The following is a 19,468-nucleotide window of genomic DNA, read 5'->3' on the forward strand; positions in this document are numbered from 1 at the left end:
AACACCCTAGCAACCACCAAGAACTCCATAGCAACCACCTAGCAACACCCTAGCAACCACCTAGAACTCCATAGCAACCACCTAGCAACACCCTAGCAACACCCTAGCAACCACCTAGAACTCCATAGCAACCACCTAGCAACACACTAGCAACGGCCTAGAACTCCATAGCAACCACCTAGCAACACCATAGCAACCACCTAGAACTCCATAGCAACCACCTAGCAACATCTTAGCAACCACTTCGAATACCCTAGCAACCCCCTAGCAACCACCTAGAACTCCATAGCAACCAGCAAGCAACACCCTAGCAACCGCTTAGAACTCCATAGCAACCACCTAGCAACACCATAGCAACCGCCTAGAACTCCATAGCAACCACCTAGCAACACCCTAGCAACCACCTAGAACTCCATAGCAACCACCTATCAACACCCTAGCAACGGCATAGAACTCCATAGCAACCACCTAGCAACACCATAGCAACCACCTAGAACTCCATAGCAACCACCTAGCAACATCCTAGCAACCACTTCGAAAACCCTAGCAACCCCCTAGCAACAGCCTAGCAACCACCTAGAACTCCATAGAAACCACCTAGCAACACCCTAGCAACGGCCTAGAACTCCATAGCAACCACCTAGCAACACCATAACAACCGCCTAGAACTCCATAGAAACCACCTAGCAACACCCTAGCAACCGCCTAGAACTCCATAGCAACCACCTAGCAACACCATAGCAACCGCCTAGAACTCCATAGCAACCACCTAGCAACACCCTAGCAACCACTTAGAACTCCATAGCAACCACCTAGCAACACCCTAGCAACGGCCTAGAACTCCATAGCAACCACCTAGCCACACCATAGCAACCGCCTAGAATTCCATAGCAACCACCTAGCAACACCATAGCAACCACCTAGAACTCCATAGCAACCACCTAGCAACACCCTAGCAACGGCCTAGAACTTCATAGCAACCACCTAGAACACCATAGCAACTGCCTAGAACTCCATAGCAACCACCTAGCAACATCCTAGAAACCACTTAGAATACCCTAGCAACTCCCTAGCAACCACCTAGAACTCCATAGCAACCACCTAGCAACAACCTAGCAACCGCCTAGAACTCCATAGCAACCACCTAGCAACAACATAGCGCCTAGAACTCCATAGCAACCACCTAGCAACACCCTAGCAATGGCCTAGAACTCCATAGCAACCACCTAGCAACACCATAGCAACCGCCTATAACTCCATAGCAACCACCTAGCAACACCGTAGCAACCACCTAGCAACACCATAGCAACTGCCATGAACTCCATAACAACCACCTAGCAACACCCTAGCAATGACCTGGAACACCATAGCAACCACCTAGCAACACCCTAGCAACCACTTGGAACACCATAACAACTGCCTAGCAACACCCTAGCAACCACCTATAACTCCATAGCAACCACCTGGAACTCCATAGCAACCACCTAGAACACCATAGCAACCACCTAGCAACACCCTAGCAACCACCTGGAACACCATAACAATGACCTAGCAACACCCTAGCAACCACCTGGAACACCATAACAACTGCCTAGCAACACCCTAGCAACTACATGGAACACCATAGCAACGACCTAGCAACACCCTAGCAACCACCTGGAACACCATAACAACTGCCTAGCAACACCCTAGCAACCGCCTAAAACTCCATAGCAACCACCTAGCAACATCCTAGCAACCACCTAGAATACCCTAGCAACCCCCTAGCAACACCCTAGCAACCACCTAGAACTCCATAGCAACCACCTAGCAACATCCTTGCAACCACTTAGAATACCCTAGCAACCCCCTAGCAACACCCTAGCAACCACCTAGAACTCCATAGCAACCACCTAGCAACACCCTAGCAACCACCTAGAACTCCATAGCAACCACCTAGCAACACCCTGGCAACCACGTGGAACACCATAGCAACCACCTAGCAACACCCTAGCAACCAGCTGGAACACCATAACAACTGCCTAGCAACACCCTAGCAACCACCTATAACTCCATAGCAATCACCTAGCAACATCCTAGCAACCAACTGGAACACCATTACTGCCTAGCAACACCCTAGCAACAGCCTAGAACTCCATAGAACCACCTAGCAACACCGTAGCAACAGCCTCAAACTCCATAGCAACATCCTAGTAACACCCTTGACACCACCTAAAACACCAAAGTCACCACCAGAACATCATAGCAACTACCTTCCACTGTTCACTCTTTTCAGTAGAAAGTCGACTTTGCATTGGCGGCAACCACACTTCACAATTTCTGCAGGAATTGTCTAGTTGCACATATTATTATTATTCTATCTTTCCACCCATTTTTTGGACCGCTACTCCTCCCAGAGTTTTCGCACCACGTACACATGCAATATGTCAAATCGAGCGGCCTGATCGGGAATAGAGCGCTATTACTTTGTGGAAAGATTGGTTGCACGGATTTTGAAATATTTGAATTTTTGTGGGCAATTTTTCCCATAGAGAATGAATGGCGGAATGTTCACATTTGTGATGTCACAATGCTCTGTCTTCTCACCCTTGTGATGTCACAATGCCCTGTCTTCTGGCAGCAGTACTCTGGTCTCTCTCTAGATTTGAACATTCGGCCATTCATCTCTAGGGGGAAAAATTGCCCACAAATTGTGCAATGCCTCATTGGACATGGTATAGAGTCCTTTGTCCATTGGTGGAGATCAGCCTCGCCCCCCTTCCTGATTGGCCGATGTTTGATATTTCATAACTTTTGAACAGTTTGTCATAGAGAACTATGGGTTGCGTCATTGGACTCAGTAAAGACCTAGCAACCACCTAGAACTCCATAGCAACTAACTAGCAACACCCTAGCAACGGCCTAGAACTCCATAGCAACCACCTAGCAACACCATAGCAACCACCTAGAACTCCATAGCAACCACCTAGCAACATCCTAGCAACCACTTCGAATACCCTAGCAACCCCCTAGCAACACCCTAGCAACCACCTAGAACTCCATAGCAACCACCTAGCAACACCCTAGCAACCGCCTAGAACTCCATAGCAACCGCCTAGCAACACCCTAGCAACCACCTAGAACTCCATAGCAACCACCTAGCAACACCCTAGCAACCGCCTGGAACTCCATAGCAACCACCTAGCAACACCCTAGCAACACCCTAGCAACCACCTAGAACTCCATAGCAACCACCTAGCAACACACTAGCAACGGCCTAGAACTCCATAGCAACCACCTAGCAACACCATAGCAACCACCTAGAACTCCAAAGCAAGCACCTAGCACCATCCTAGCAACCACTTCGAATACCCTAGCAACCCCCTAGCAACACCCTAGCAAGCACCTAGAACTCCATAGCAACCACCTAGCAACACCCTAGCAACCGCCTAGAACTCCATAGCAACCACCTAGCAACACCATAGCAACCACCTAGAACTCCATAGCAACCACCTAGCAACACCCTAGCAACCACCTAGAACTCCATAGCAACCACCTAGCAACACCATAGCAACCGCCTAGAACTCCATAGGAACCACCTAGCAACACCCTAGCAACCACCTAGAACTCCATAGCAACCACCTAGCAACACCCTAGCAACAGCCTAGAACTCCATAGCAACCACCTAGCAACACCATAGCAACCGCCTAGAATTCCTTAGCAACCACCTAGCAACACCATAGCAACTGCCTAGAACTCAATAGCAACCACCTAGCAACACCCTAGCAACTACCTGGAACACCATAGCAACCACCTAGCAACACCCTAGCAACCACTTGGAACACCATAACAACTGCCTAGCAACACCATAGCAACCGCCTAGAATTCCTTAGCAACCACCTAGCAACACCATAGCAACTGCCTAGAACTCAATAGCAACCACCTAGCAACACCCTAGCAACTACCTGGAACACCATAGCAACCACCTAGCAACACCCTAGCAACCACTTGGAACACCATAACAACTGCCTAGCAACACCCTAGCAACCGCCTATAACTCCATAGCAACCACCTAGCAACATCCTAGCAACCACTTAGAATACCCTAGCAACACCCTAGCAACTGCCTATAACTCCATAGCAAATGCCTAGCAACACCCTAGCAACCGGCTATAACTCCATAGAAACCACCTAGCAACACCCTAGCAACCACCTGGAACACCATAACAACTGCCTAGCTACACCCTAGCAACCGCCTAGAACTCCATAGCAACCACCTAGCAACATCCTAGCAACCACTTAGCATACCCTAGCAACCACCTAGCAATGCCCTAGCAACCACCTGGAACACCATAGCAACCAATTGAAACTCCATAGCAACCACCTAGCACCACCCTAGCGACCGCCTAGAATTCCATGAAACCACTTAGAACGCCATAGAACCACCTAGCAAGACCCTAGCAACTGCCTCAGACATCATAGCAACTACCTACCACTTTTCACTCCGTTCAGCACAAGTCGACTTTGCGTTGGCGGCAACCACACTTCACAATTTCTGCAGGAATTGTCTAGTTATTATTGTCGTTGTTTCGTTTTTTTTTGTTGTTGGCAGCGACACAGTATCGCGCTGTCGAATGACGGGAGTATATTTCACTCCCAGACATGTTTGGCCTTTCAGAGTGCATTTAGCCGCGGAATCACTCTTGCTCAGAAGGGCTGATCCCAGTACAGCATGCCAATGAGGTTCTGAAGAGACTATCGATTAGAGCGGACCCCACGGCCCTGATCCCAGACCTGTGATTGAGGAAGTTGGGGGTCAGGGTGGTATCGGGAGCTGTGTAGGAGTGCTCAGACTGCATTTCCTTCTCGTGTGCTAAGTGCTTATCACCCTGCCTCTACAGCGTTGCTGGATGTGCATTTTACATGCGTTCTAAACCCAGCCTGGTTCGACCCGTCAGCACCTTGTACATCTGTTAGCCCCAACTGCCCTGCTACGCACACGGTTTGCTGTACTTTAATCAGCCAGCCCCACCCCTCTGCCCCACCCCACCTTGGTCGATAGCCCCCCTCCTCAGTGCTGGAGGGGCTCTCTCTAATTTGATGTGACCCTCTTCGGGACAAACGTTAGAGTGAAGATAAATGGACGGCCCGCGTTGGGTGACATCAATCTGGGTTTGTGTGTATTACTTATTGCTCACGGTGCATTTGTGAAACCTGCCCTTTGCACCCCCCCCGCGGGCCTGCTGTGTGCCCCCTTGCCCCCACGCGGGGTTATTTATGGGGTAGGTGGGCTTTCCGGTGAGATGACGGAAGGATCCGCAGATAAAATGAGGAAATATGCCCCCCCCCCAGCCCCCCCTTCACTGGACGCGTGACTTGATGTGAGAGAAACTTCCAGTAGATCCAAGCAAAGGGTTTATGGACAACCAGACACGCTACCCTTAATGAAAAATCCATTTGACAGCCCCAGTCCCTCCAACCACCCCCCCACCTCCCCCACCCCTTACACCCCACGCATTCTCAGAATTTCTGGTGTAAAGACACAGTACACCCCCATCATTCCCTGCCCTGCCCCCCCCCCCCCCCCCATCACTGTCAATGCTAAGAGCCATCACTACTGTCGAAGGTCAAGCCAAAGGTCGTCTATGACCTCTGTGGCCTTCAGCTGAGGCCTGCTGCCCCCCCGCCCGTCGCCCTGACCTCCACTTTGACCCCAAAAAGGGCGTGGTCTCACAACCCAAGCAGCAACTGCATCGTCAGGATCCAGGCAGCAGCACACAATAACCTACTGATGCCTTTTTTCCTCTTTTGACGATCTGTGACTTCGTATCACTGATTTTCTTTTTTGATGCTTCAAAACTTTATACTTGAGCCGCTCACACTTTTCCAGTGTTTGGTGGAAAACTATTGGAAATTTAGAAAATACACGAGAAACACAGTACTCTACATAAAGTTAAAAAGAAACATGGCGGGCAGTAGCTGTAGCTGTGTTGGTGTGTTAGGAGGCCAAAGGGCGATAAGGTCCTATGTAGTGGGTGAGCTTTTGGTCTACTGGCAGGCTGCAGGAATAAGTGACTATGGAGTGCTAACGTAGACCAGCAGTTCATTCCACCACTGAAGAGAAAAGTGAAGCACCTCTGATGGAAGACTGAAGTAAAGGAGGAATGCCAGGAGAAAGTGATCAGATGCATTGTAAAAAGACAGAATAAAGAAAGGAGAAGAGAAGGTAAAACGACAGAAAACAAGAAGGAGGGTTCTAATGCGTGTGTGTGTGTGGCAGTGTAGAAAACCTGAGACAAGAAAAAAATCAGAAGATGAATCGATCAAAAATAGTCCCAATATTTATTGTTTGTTTATTGCAAAGAATATAAGAACCGTTTTTGAAGATCTATATTTGAGTAAAAATGGAAAACACACATTAAGTGTATTCAGCATAAGGCTCAGTTGGCTTAAGTAAATGATGAACACAGGGTCAATTTGTCAAGTGGTGACTAAGTCAATCTGTCAGCTTTGTTGTCAGGAAGGTGATGAATTCTAATGGTGCGATTGTAGTTAATGGCTCTTTAAATTAACTTTAAATTAAATCCTTCCTGGCTGTAATAAGATATCTCTCTGTCGAGCACCCACAGACGCACACGCACACACACACACACACACACACACACACACATTGCCTTTGTGGGCGGTGCCCTCCATCCTGGGGGTAGGGCTCACGCATTGTTTTTACAGTGATTTGTCACTACATAGCCCTGAAAATCCCACCCCTGTGACCTCTGACCCCCAATCACCCTATAACCCAACCAGAGTGACCTGTGACCCCTTCCAGGGGGAGGAGTCTGTAGTCCAAAAAGACCGAGTTCAAGGCGACAGACATAGGAAGCGACACTCCTCTCATCAGCACAGCTGACGGGCATACATGTGTGGTATATTACTGTGTGGAAAACTATAGGAAGTGAACGATTACTAATGTGGTCTCTGTACAGTGGGTGTGTTTAGTCATGTTCAGCTGGGCTTACTGCCAGTCTGGACTGCTAAAAAGTCACCATTTCAAATGAATGGCAGATACACTAAGCAAACGCAGGGGGATAATACAGGTCATTTGTAGCAGTCATGGTTAATTCCCCTTTATTGAGTGCTGACTAGTTGAAATATTAATTTTTGTTCTATCAATTATAAATTTTAACAAAGGGAAAAAACCCCGTCTCAGTAAATTTAATGCCCTATACAAGGATACATTTATTTGTATTATTTCCTCCATTGGTCATTTTTCATTATCCGTTTTTAAGTCGAGTACTTTCGTTTATTCATCGTTTTTCCGTGAATTGGCACCGAAAGGACGTGTGTTGTGTAGATCTGAGCGGTGTCCTGAGCACGGGGAGCGCACTCGTACGAGTTTGACGAGGAGCTGTAATTAGGCACGTACGTTCCCCTGCGCGGTATGGATTAATTCAAGTATGCTAATGTAATTTAATTTGATGCGGTTAATCTCGCACTAATGCAGATTGAAGGATCCGAGACGCAATCAAATGGCTCTCGAGCTTTAACTCACATCCCAGTTTTTAAATAAAACGAGTCCGTTTGTAATTATGTGACCTGGGGCTTAATCGCTTTATTCATTGCCTCAGTTTACTCCTCATTAGGGCATTCAGGGAGACTTTATTTATTTATTTGCTTGCTCCAAACGTATGGGTGCTGCCCCGGATTGTCTTTCATTCGGTGATAACCCCCTCATTACATAATGACCTTATTCAATAAGGACCTCATTTAATAACGGGTGCCTCCGCTAACGATGTTGCATGTCAGCCATGGGCGTGAGATCCTAACCTGCTCTGAGCAATCTGCCGGATCTGTGCAGTACTGTACTTGTTCAAAGCCTACTGGTTTTACAGTATCTCTGGATAAAGCACAACATCTCGAGCTGCTCTTCAGTATATACAGTATCTATGTAAATAGCTAATGGGTGAGCGGGTTTTTACTGAGCGAGTAAATCAGACTGGGCTTTTGTTTGCCTTTTTTCATAATTAGATACTGCATCAGTGTTGGCTTAATTGGATGTACCATTAAATGGATATATTTTGGATGTATCAAATGGGTTCCATGTTCTGACAATGTTGGTGTGTGTGTGTGTGTGTGTGTGTGTGTGTGTGTGTGTGTGTGTGCATGTGTGCGTTTATCTCCCGCTCTCCCCTCTGCAGTGCAAGTGGTCCAGGAAAGGATTCATCAGGACCCGATGGGCACTAGGTGAATGGTGAGTTCCCATAAGGCCGTGCGGTGGCTCGGGAGGCGCGTCACCGGGGTGTGCTCTCGCCGCCGTGCGAGGAATGGGCTGTATTGGATTAGACGTAATCGCGTTAGTCAAGAAGTTGCATATGACAGATGACAGAAAACATTACGAGCAATTGAACCTGCGCTGGATGAATATCCACCTTCTCTCCCCTGAGAGAGGGATGTAATCTAATAGAAGGATGACAGGAGGAGAAAGGGGATGAAACAGCAACAGACACACCCTGGGGGAAGGGGGTGGAATTAGTGATGCGAGGGGGGGTGGAGTTGGTGATCGAAGGAGGCGGTCTTATATCAGGTTTTTTGTACCCTTAGGTATGTTCAGTGAAACTTGCTCCCATTCCCATCTTGGGGTGAAGTACTGTACCTAGAGTACTTTGCTGTGTGTAAACCTTCGTGCAGAATTGTTGTTGTTATAATTATTATTTTATATTTATTTAATTGAGTTTGTGTGATTAATGTCTTTGTTCAGTCTTCAAGCCCTGAGTTTGTTGTGTTTTATATCAAAATTACCGCACATGGCCGACTGCGTACTGCAGCATTTTAGTTTAGCCTCGTGGTTTCGAATCTGGTGTGTGCTTGTGAAAGTCAATGGCTTCGCCTGTGGTATAAGGTGCATTCTGTTTGTCTGTGCGTGCGTGTGTCTGTACAGGTGTGCTAGTGTGTGTGTTCTGCAGATTCACCCCCTGCTTGGTGTTCCCTCAGCACCTTCGACCTGGTGAACATTCACCTCTTTCACGACGCCTCCAACCTGGTGGCCTGGGAGAAGAGCCCGTCCGTGTACTCCGGCACGCGGCAGAAGGCCCTGGGCTACGTCCTGGACAGGTGAGATCAGCCGCTGCTCGCTCACTCACCTGCAGCCAGCAGAGGATCCGCGCGGGCGCACAGAAACGCCCCCCTCTGCAACTCCAGCATCCAAGATGGTACAGTCCGCTGGTCTCTACCTGGTCTCCCTCGAGTTGAAAATGGAACAGCCCACGAGTCTCTCACTTCCTGGTTCGCTCTTCTGCAGGAGAACTGTGACGGTGTTGCACCCTATCGTGTCGCTGTGTTCTACCTTTTGCCGCATTGTTTCTATGTACCGTTGTTTAAACTCCTGTTGAAGTTTGGATGCTGAGTGTTTGGTGACCGATATGAATGACTGCACATAGAGGTGCCATATTTAATTAAGCTCTGGCACTTGTGAAATATGAGCTGCTTTTTATATTTCAAAGATTTTTTCCTTCTTTTTATTTTCCCCGTCTGTCATTTTTCATTTGATGAAAGAAGGGACAGGATTTAATGGACAGGGAAGTGGACGAGTTGTAGGATTATGGCACCCTTTACGGTTTTCTATTGCGCTATAATTTAAATAGATTTATAGGTATAATGAAGTTTAAAAAGGCCTTTCCTGTTGCTTACATTGAGGATTTTGACTGTATTTTTTCTCCTATCGCCATGTTATGGAAATTGATTTATTTTTAAAAGTCGGCTCATAAATATTTCTCAATCAGGATTGAGTGGGTAGGCTGGAATAAGAGAAACAGCCTGGCGTCCTGGAGGCAGTGTAGCGTCCTGATTAAGGAGCTGTGTAACACGGGGATGACGGGTTCAAATCCCAGGTGCTGTTGTACCGTCGAGCAAGGCGCTTAGCCAAATTACCTCTGAAAAAGATAAAAGCCTAATGTATTGATGGGAAAAAGGTTGTACCCTATGTCAAAATAAATATGGACTCAAAGACTTGGAATAAAACTGCTTGGCATCCTCTAGAGAGCCAGTTTTTTTTGGGAAGGTAGCTTTTCACTTAGTTTCTGTGTGTGTTAAGGAGGTGACAATGACAGAGGTTTTTTTTGTTGTTTTTTTTGAAGGGGAGGGGGTCGGTGTGGTTGGTCGTTCCAGCGCGCTTGACGAGCCGGGTCTGGGGTGCACATCGCGCCTGAGTCGCTCGCTTTGGGGGAGCACCTGGGTGCAGATCCGGAGAGCAGGGGGCTGGGGGGGATGGGGGGGGCCACACAATAGGCCCAGCTCTGTAGGAGTGGTGAATAATGGAAGGGGAGAGCTAACCTTTTGGCAGCCACCAGCGAACTCCATTCTCATCCGCCAATCTGCGGGGACAATGGAGCCGGGGCCCCGGCTTTGAATTAAGCGATGCCACCAACAGTGTCCCCATTCAGCCGCCGGTTGAGAACCATCTTTAGCCATTGTGTGTCCTCTGACTCCATGCACAGCGCCGGCAGGGATAGGGGAAAGTGAGAATATCTATAGTGTAAAAAACACACCTCCCCCTGCACCCACCCTCTCTCTCTCTCTCTCTCGCTCACGCTATCTCTCTCTTTTTCTCTCGCTCACTCTATCAATCTCTCTCTCTCGCTTTCTCTCTCTCTCACTCTTGTTCTATCTCTTTCCCTCTCCCTCTCTAGCTCTCTCTCCCTAATCTCTCCTCTGGGGTGTACCTCCAGCAGTGCTGCAGTAGCCTCTCGCTGTGTTTGGGGGGGAGAGCCTGTGTGTCCCTGTATTTGCCTGCTGGCCCATAATGCTGCTGCCCCATTGAGGGTCTATCTGATGGAGCTTTTCCTGCGGCTCTTTTAACTGCTAAACGCTGTTTATCTCCAAAGCGCTTCAAGGCGCCCCAGAACAATGCTGAGAAAGGAACACCGTTTAGCCAGCTAAACTCCCATTGAATTACTTCAAAAAAACCCAGTCTTTCTTTCTTTCTTTCTTTCTATTGCCTTTTTTCTGTTTTTTTATTTGTCTCTTTCACTGCTTAGAATGGGGATTTGTTTGTGTTTTTAAAATTTTCTTTAGTCTGTCTCTCTCTCTCCTCTCTGTCATACTTAAATACATTTTTATTCTTACTGTCTCTGTAGATCATAGATCTTATTTTTTTTGGCATTTGGAAGTAATAAATGTAGCTCCAATTTGGGCATTGGTGTTTTTGAATGGCTTGAATTGAATCGGGTTGTCTAGGTTAGAGATTTATGTATCTAAAATCTCCCTTTTAAAAACAGGCTTGGCTTTTATTTGGCTTAGTTATGCCAGAGGCTCTAACTGTAAAGAGACCCAGGATGTGGTGTGCTAATTCAGAGCTTTTTCTTTTTTCTTTTTTCTTTTTTTTGCTTGTTTGCCAAACTCCGCAACTTCCTCTCAGGCTTTCCCCCACCAACCGCGCAAAGAGTGCTGAAATAAAAGAAAAATAATGAAATGAACAAATAGACGTGTTTTCTTTCGGAACCCCCTTTGTTCAATTTTTCGGTTCCAATATTTTTTTTTCCTCCTCTCCTTTTGAAGGCGTTTGTCCCGGTCCAGCGGGGACAGTTTTACATTACAAGTGTGAAATCTGGGCATAAAGACAACCTTTGTCCCCTCCTTCCATTAATTCCTCACAAATATAGTCCATTGTCACATAGCTGAAGTTAATTTGATCAACATTGGGACATTTCACTTTTATGCTCGGTCAAAAGGCCCGTTTCATGCTCATTTCTGGCCATTGAAAAGCAATGATTGGCAGAAAATTAATGTTTCCATTAACAATTCAGAGCAATTAGTTTCCCAGGGGGGGCGCAATGGGCCCCCCCTGGCTGCCAGACAAAAATTCTTTGTCATTTTATGGACGGTCATCAGTCAACTGTCAGGGAGTCTCAAAGACCCCTCCAATCTAAATGTTTCCCTTTCGGCTTTTCCCAGAACAGGAGCCTGAAAGAGGAGAGAAAGGAGGCTCAGTTTCCAGGCAATAGACATGTTCAGCTGGAGGGAGCCAGGAATAATCACGGGCAGATCCTCCATAAAGCCGGATGAATCTATTAGCGCGCGAGTGTGCGTGTGCGAGTGTGTGCGCTCGCATGTATGCCTGCGTGTGTGTGTGTGTGTGTGTGTGTGTGTGTGTGTACATGTGCTTGTGTGTATGCATCTGCGTAGATGTGTGGGGTGAGGGGATAGTGTGTGTGTATATATGTATGTATGTATGTGTGCGTGTGTGTGTATGCGTGTGTGTGTGTGTATGTATCTGTGTATGTGTTTGTGTGGGGTAAGGGGGCAGTATGTGTGTGTGGGTGTGTGTAGCTGTGTGTGGGTGTGTGTGCGTGCGTGTGTGGGGTGAGAGGGCAGTGTGTGTGTATGTGTGTCTGTGTTCATGTGGGGGGGTATGTGTGGGTTGGAGGATGTGTCTTTGAGAACGTATTGTCTCGTAGCTATTTATACACAGCATAGAATCTGGTATTCAGTCTGGAACCAGCACTGCCTGATTTTTGTTTTTTTTTATGGTAAAGAACATGTTTTTTTTTCCTTTTCCCAAGCTGGAGTTTTTTGTTGAAATGCATTCTGGGTAGTGTGTGCTGTGGGTGGCGTGTACGGCCTGTCGGAGGCTGTGATAGGGATCGTCCCCCCCGTTGCTGGTGAATAGGGGTATTAGTGTCCCCCAGCAGTGACTCTGTGAACTGCCTCCTCGCCTTGGGGGGGCCCACAGTTGAGAAGGGTTTTGGGGGGGGCGGAACCAGCCCCTCCTCCCAGCCTGCCCCCGAATCCCATTTTTACTACAGCAAGTTACACTCCTCCTTAACAAGCATCGTGTTCTGTTTCCAGATCATTCAGAAACATTTCTCCCTGCTCCCTTGTTTCTGTCTTTGAATGGGGAGTTTAAAGCTTCACGTAAGAATAAGAAGCGCTGTTCCTGGGGTTCCTAAACTGCATTTTTTTTTGAGAAGCTGAAATTTCCCCAAAGTTGTGCACAGGACCCCTGGGGCCTCCTTCTCGGATGCCTGCTATGAGCTCGTCTGTAGTTTAACGGGAACGTGCTGCAATCTCAGCTTGAACATATATGCTGAATCTGAGAGCTTATTCCTTTACAGTGGAATTAAAAATATCTGCATAAATACAGGTTAATTATAAAAGCATGTAGTGATGTTTTGGGGAGAATAGGGAGGGGGGATCCGCTATCTTGCCGCGAGCTACTGATGGAAATGATGACTGTTTGGTTTAATAAGAGTGGCTTTTATATCCACAGTGCATAGAAATTCTGGGTAGTTATGATTTTAAAAAATACATTTTGTGAGGGGGCAGGCGTGAAATGTAGATTTTTTTTTAAAAATTCACTTCTGGCAGCAGTTTGTATTTTTTATACTGCTAATTGGTTCCTGTTTATAAAGTGAATTTTGTAGGCTGGTGATACAGAAAGAGTGAGGCGTAGAGTGAAAGAGAAAAGAGCAGAAAAGGGCTCAATCAGGGCTCATCCCCAGTCTGTCCTCTCCACTGTCCTCTGCACCCTGGTTTCTCTGGTTTAAAGAAGAACTTGAAAAAATATATCATGAATGTGTGTGATGATACCATTTGTAACAAGTACACATCTGGCCCATGTCCGATCAAAGTCAAAGTGTCACAGTGTTTTTTATTTGTCAAGTGCACAGTATAACACAAGGTCATTCTGAGCAAAGAAATTCTTATGACATGGCAGGCAGCGACTACGTAGAAGCAAGAGCAAAAATATCAAAAAAATATCTCAAATATACATAATATTAAACATAATATTAAATATTAGCAGCAGTACCAGCCTGTACAGATGGGGGATATGGACAGTGAGAATAGGAGTATTAAATATTTAAATATTAAACATTAAACATATAAATCAGCCATCATCAGCCTATAATACATCAGCCTATAATTCAGACTTTTTAATGGGATAGCAGATTGCTAAAATATTTTTTTCCCTTACATGAACAGTGATGTTCCCACTATGTATATACTTCACTCTTTTTCTGTTTGAGTTTTAATGTATTTTAGTGATATATGTGCCTAGAAGCAGAGCAGTTTATTTTTCCATTGACTCGATTGTGAAGGTCTGGCTAACTGGAAGGCCAGTTTGTTTCATTGATCGGAGGAGAGGGTTTGGTTCTTTGGATTAGAGAAAGAGGTCAATTTCACCAAAGCATGTGCATCATTGAAATCATTTTTGACTGATTTCATTTAGGAGAGATGGAGGTTGTGATTACCTTAATGCCCGAGGCCGTCTCCCGCGTTTCACGCTCAGGTTGGCCGCTGATCCGCTAACCTCCCTTCGACCCCCCAGGACGGACATCTTCGTTTTTAATGTAGAATAGACTCTTGCCCCTGTCGTTCATCTGTGAAGGTCAAAGGTGAAGTCACTGGCCTCTCTGGGAAGCCACACTCGGGCTCTGTCAGGTAGCGGATTCTTTCAAAATGTCACATTCCCGGGAACTGGTCGACAAATTCACACAGCTACTCGGTTGTAGGTTTGTTGTCTTTGTTTTTATTTATGTGCAAATCCTTTTATGTAATAAAACTTGTTTCTCAAATAATTCACAAAAACGTTCTTATTCAAGGTTAGCGAGTGAGGGACGGTTTACTGGCAGTTTGTGTTCATCTGTCAAAGAGGATTGTGTGTGTGTGTGTGTGTGTCACCATGTGCATGAGTGAGAGTGTCTGGATGTGAATCTGTATGTGTTTATATACTGTATGTATTAATGTGTGAAAGTAAGAGTGTGTGTACGTGTGTATGGTAGAATGGCTGTGCACATGTATGTGTGTAAAAGAGTGTGAGAGCTCTTGTGTGACTGAAGATGAGCGTGTGTGTATGTGTGTGTGCTTGTATTTCTGTATTCCTGTGTGTGTTGTGTGTAAGGTAGGTGTGTCATGCGTAAGGTGTGTTGTGTGTGCGATAGAGGGAGTGTGTGTGTGAGAGTGTGTGTGTGAGAGAGAGAGGAATGCTCTCTCAGGGCTTTGTGGCCTTTCAGTAGGGGGCCTGGGACCAGGGCTCGGGGCTGGGTTATAAATCAGCCACTGACCCCGGCTTTGTGTGCTCCAGGAAGGCCTGACAGATCCCCCCCCCCCGGCGTGGAGAGGGGCTGTGAAGAGCCTCTTTCAGGGGTGTCTCAGCACCGCGAATCGGCCGGGCTGGGGGGGGGGAGCATGTTTATAGACTGTGGAAAGAACTTTGTCTTTGTGTGGGAATGTGGGTGACACTGTTACAGTTTGCCTGAATGAACTGTGATGACGCAGCTAATAAGGGTCCTCGCTGGGCTGCCTATGCCCCCCCCCTCCCCCCTCCCAAAAAAAAAACCCGGACCCCCCACCTCAGCCCATTCAGACTCACCTCCCTGTGGCTAATGTGCCGATTCTTCAACCCTCACAAAGGACAGAAAAGTCAACTCTCACACCGCTGGGTCACCACAAGGGCTTTAGGAAATAATCGTGTAAACAGAATGTTACCTTCTGACCTGTGGCTGATACCTTGACTGCAGACAAAACCCGCCGAGGCTATCGCATTAGACATGGCTATTAAGGGATAAAGGGCCCGGCCCTGGCCACTGTGTGAGGCCCCGGGGCCGCGGAAAAGCCCTGGGACAGAAGCATCGGCCCCTGGCTGAGGGTCCTTAAGGGTCCCCTCTTCCTCTCTCTCTCTCTTTTTCTCTCTATTCCTCTCTCTCTTCCTTCCTCTCTCTCTCTCTTCTCCCTTCCTTTCTCTCTCTTTCTCTCTCTGTCCCTTCCTCTCTCTCACTCTCTCTTTCTCTCTCTCTCTCTGTCTGTCTCTCTCTCTCTCTCTCTCTCTCTCTCTCTCTCTCTCTCTCTCTCTGTCTCTCGTGCTGAGAGGCTTCATGAGTCGTGTAAGAGGGCCTGTTTGTCTGACCATCGCTCCACGGGGGATCGCAGACGACCGCATTACACGCCTCTGAATGGGCTTTGTGTCACCCCGTCTATCCTCGCGGAAAGAACACGCTCGCTGTCACATTATTTGGGTAGCGAACAAGTCTGTGAACAGCTACATATTTCTAAGGCCACTTTTTTTATTCCCAGCAGACAGACAAGTAGAGCAGTGGTGTGATTAGGGACTGGCACTGTGACTTCTGCATGCTTGTGTCTGAAACTGGGAGAGGCGACAGGCAGGGGGTTTCTCTTGTGACAAATTCAAGAAAATAGACCTTGCTTCAGTAAATGTTGGGTGGTAATAACTGATGAGGATGTAGGAAACGCAGAAAAATCCACCGGGGAGAGTAGCATCTGCTAAACAAAAAAGCTGGAGATGTTAAAGAAGGTGGATATTTGCCTAGGACCCCAGAGAAATGGCCCTCTCTCACTCATTGGAAACCGATGGGCGAGAGTGTGACTCGGGAATTGAAGGGTGACGGTAGCCCTTCCTGAGTGATTTACAGCTGCACTTTCGTTGCCTTCGGCACTTAAACTAGCCGGATTCACGGAGTAAAACGTCCAGTGTTAAAGCAACTCTGAGGGATTACATGTGGTCCCACTCTGGTCCACAGTAGGACCATATGTACTCTGTAGAAGTTGAATTAGCACTGGGCATTTTACTGTGCAGAGTCACACAGGCAGGAAGTAATCTATTACCATGATAGAAAATGGCTGAGGATGCCTTCAGCCCACAGATTGGAATGAGGTGCAGGGAATGCCAGTGGATTGAGCAGAGCTCTTCCAGGCCAGCCTAGGGACACCTTTTAACTTCCTGGAACTTCAAAAAAGCAGAATGCCAACACAACCCCTGTCAGACAGACGTTCTGGTGAAAATGAGTTTGATCCCCCTGTGGCTTGCTTTCCGAGTAGAGCATTATGGGCTGATCCCCCACGTCCTCACTGCAGGTGTGGATCGGGTTGACCTGCCTGGTTCCGTAAAGGTGAAATAAATGAAATGGCCTCACACGTATCTCCCCTGTACGGTGAGCTCCGTGCGGGGCGGCCTGGCCCTCTGCTGATAAGGACAGGGAGACGGCAAACAGCTCCACTGTAGGGCTGTGTGCTTGTGGGCCGCCTAACACCTCCACAGAAGTGCCTCCTTTGTTTTACTACAGAGAGCCAGGAAGGGACCGACAGCACTGCGTCTTTTATGGTGTCATAAATATATTGTTATCAGCGTGGAGTTGCTCAGATTTACCCCTGTGATTAGGTAGGCAAGCATCCCGAATCGTTAATTACACAAGAGGAACCTTCCTGCTTTAATTTCTTATCTCTGTACTTTAAAAGGATCCCTGTAAAGGTAAATGATTAGGTGAAAGAGTTAATCATGTGTGGCTTAGTTGCATTTTTAAAGTGCTGAAATGCTGGCTGCAGTCGCCTGTAGGTGGGAGTCCTCCATGGGACTGAAATCCAAGCTTCATGAGGCTCTGTACCTCAGTGCTACTCTAGGGAACCTCAACCACTTGGTCAGACCGCTACGCGACTGATACAGGACCGGCACATGGCCACTGGTTAATATTAACATTTAGCTGCATGTGCGAAACTCCCCAAAGTTCTGTTCCGAGTTAATGGAAATAAAAGCAACCGGGTCAGTGTGTGAAAGCTGAGGGCGGATTTTGTTCTTTGGTCTGAACTCGTACTGCATTCTTTTTTGGTGCTGTGATTTAATTTGTTTATTGTTTGTTTTGTTTACAATGTTGAAGAGTTGAGTTCCACCAGGTGGTGCTGTGTACTGCAGAAAACTACCCACAGATAGTAAAGTGGAAGCACTTAGAAATCGAATAAAAATAAAAAATTTGGTTCGCTACCAAGTGACTTAGTCGGTAATGGTTCTTGTCAAAGACATAAGCTGGGTCCTCGGTTGGCCGTTCTCCATCTGGAGTAGAGTGCGTTTAAGTTGGCAGGGCTTCCTTCGGTTACCGCTACACGACTTCCTCCCAGCAACGCGCCAGGCCCCGGCAGATTACCAGCTGTCATCAGTCGGAGATGCACCTCTCCTCCCATCAGCCCCCTCTCCCGCTGTTCTGTGTGGACTGCAGGGTGTAAAGTGTTCATGAGTTTACAGGAGGAGCACACAGTCTTTAGCCGCGAGGCTACCTGCAGTAGGTAGCTGCTACATATGAATTCACGGTACTTGTGCTATACTAGCATGAACCCACATCAGTGTTCCCAACCAATAGAAGCACTTCAACATTCCTCACCCCTGTTCTTGTTATATTAACCCGCTAGATTATTAGGTAGCTAATTCCACTAATGGAATTAAATGAATTCTACAATTTTATCACTGTTTTAGTAGTTTATGATGTTTCCTTGTGCTCTGAGATTTTAGTTCACCTGCGATATACCATAAACGTGCCACATATATTTATACTGCTAAAATTCTTGTTTAATGGGTTGGCACTTAACCTGGATTGCTTCAGTAAATGTTCCGCTGTATAAATGGATTGTATGTAAAAACTGTAATCTGTGTCAGTTGCTCTGGATAAGAGCGTGTTCTAAAGGCTGAAATGTTGTGTTCCTAGTTTGGCAATGAATTGATTTCCCAGTTAATCTGTGGATTTCCCCTCCTGGTCTTTGCAGGATTACAGACCAGAGGTATGAAAAGGTGCCATACTTTATCTTTGGAGACTTCAACTTCAGGCTGGACTCCAGGCAAGTTGTTGAGGTAAGCCATTTAGAAATGAAGTGAAAAAGTTTTCTTCTGTGCTTCTGACTGACCAAATTCCTTCTGTCCTACTGAAGGGAGTACATCCTCTCACCTGTCACTGATTTGGGATCAGTTGGTAATGCCTGTTCAATGCCCTGTGCTCTGGATTAGTCACCTGGCACATATCTGGGATCAGTTGGTAAGGTCTGTTCAATACCCTGCCCTGTGGATTAGTCACCTGGTGCAGATCTGGGATCAGTTGGCAATGCCTGTTCAATGCCTTGCCTTGTAGACCAGTAGCACAGGATGCAGGACTGAATCAGTGGGAGGGTTCAGTGTGATTGTGTGGGGTCCGAGGACAGGTGAGAGCTTCTCCCTGTCTTTGACTGGGTCCTGTGGAGGCATTGACTCTGCTGTGATGCAGAGGTGGGGCAGACCCCCCCCCCCCCCCCCCCCAAATACCCCCCCTTTTAGATTTATGACTCATCATCTTGCTCCTTCAAGAGCAGCTCAGCTGTGTTTGCTCTCTCCGCCTTTCCCCCCGGCAGAGAATGGATCGCGCCGCGTCTCCTCGCGGGTTGCTAATGAACCGCCGGAATGAAGGCGGTCACGTCCCTCACAATGGCCGGCCAGATAGCGGCCCGCCCGATAATGAGCCGTAAAATCGGGGAGGGGGGCGGCCGCCGATAAGGCCGCGGTGACGGCTCTCGCGTTAGCGCCCCGCGCTGGAGCTGCGGGAGTCCGCTGCCCTGGCGGGGTTCACCTGAGAGTCTTCACCTCAGACTGCTTCTCTCTGTAGTCCGGCAACCTGGAAGTGGGTGAACAGTGCTGTGTAGTTACTGTATCCTGCCACATGGGGCACTGTTGGCTGCTGCAACAATGGTAT

General features: G+C 47.4%; 1 protein-coding gene across 1 annotated transcript in view; it reads left to right on the forward strand.

Moving 5' to 3' along the window:
* The window catches only part of LOC135244418 (inositol polyphosphate-5-phosphatase A), a 137,020-nt gene that overhangs the window by 78,845 nt on the left and 38,707 nt on the right, over nt 1-19,468 (forward strand). The window contains exons 7-9 of the mRNA XM_064316670.1: nt 8,174-8,226; nt 8,967-9,086; nt 18,516-18,600. Coding sequence (XP_064172740.1) covers nt 8,174-8,226; nt 8,967-9,086; nt 18,516-18,600 — 258 coding nt within the window. The remainder of the gene's footprint in view (nt 1-8,173; nt 8,227-8,966; nt 9,087-18,515; nt 18,601-19,468) is intronic.

Source organism: Anguilla rostrata, chromosome 18 (assembly GCF_018555375.3).
Source record: "Anguilla rostrata isolate EN2019 chromosome 18, ASM1855537v3, whole genome shotgun sequence".
NCBI classification, from domain to species: Eukaryota; Metazoa; Chordata; class Actinopteri; order Anguilliformes; family Anguillidae; genus Anguilla; species Anguilla rostrata.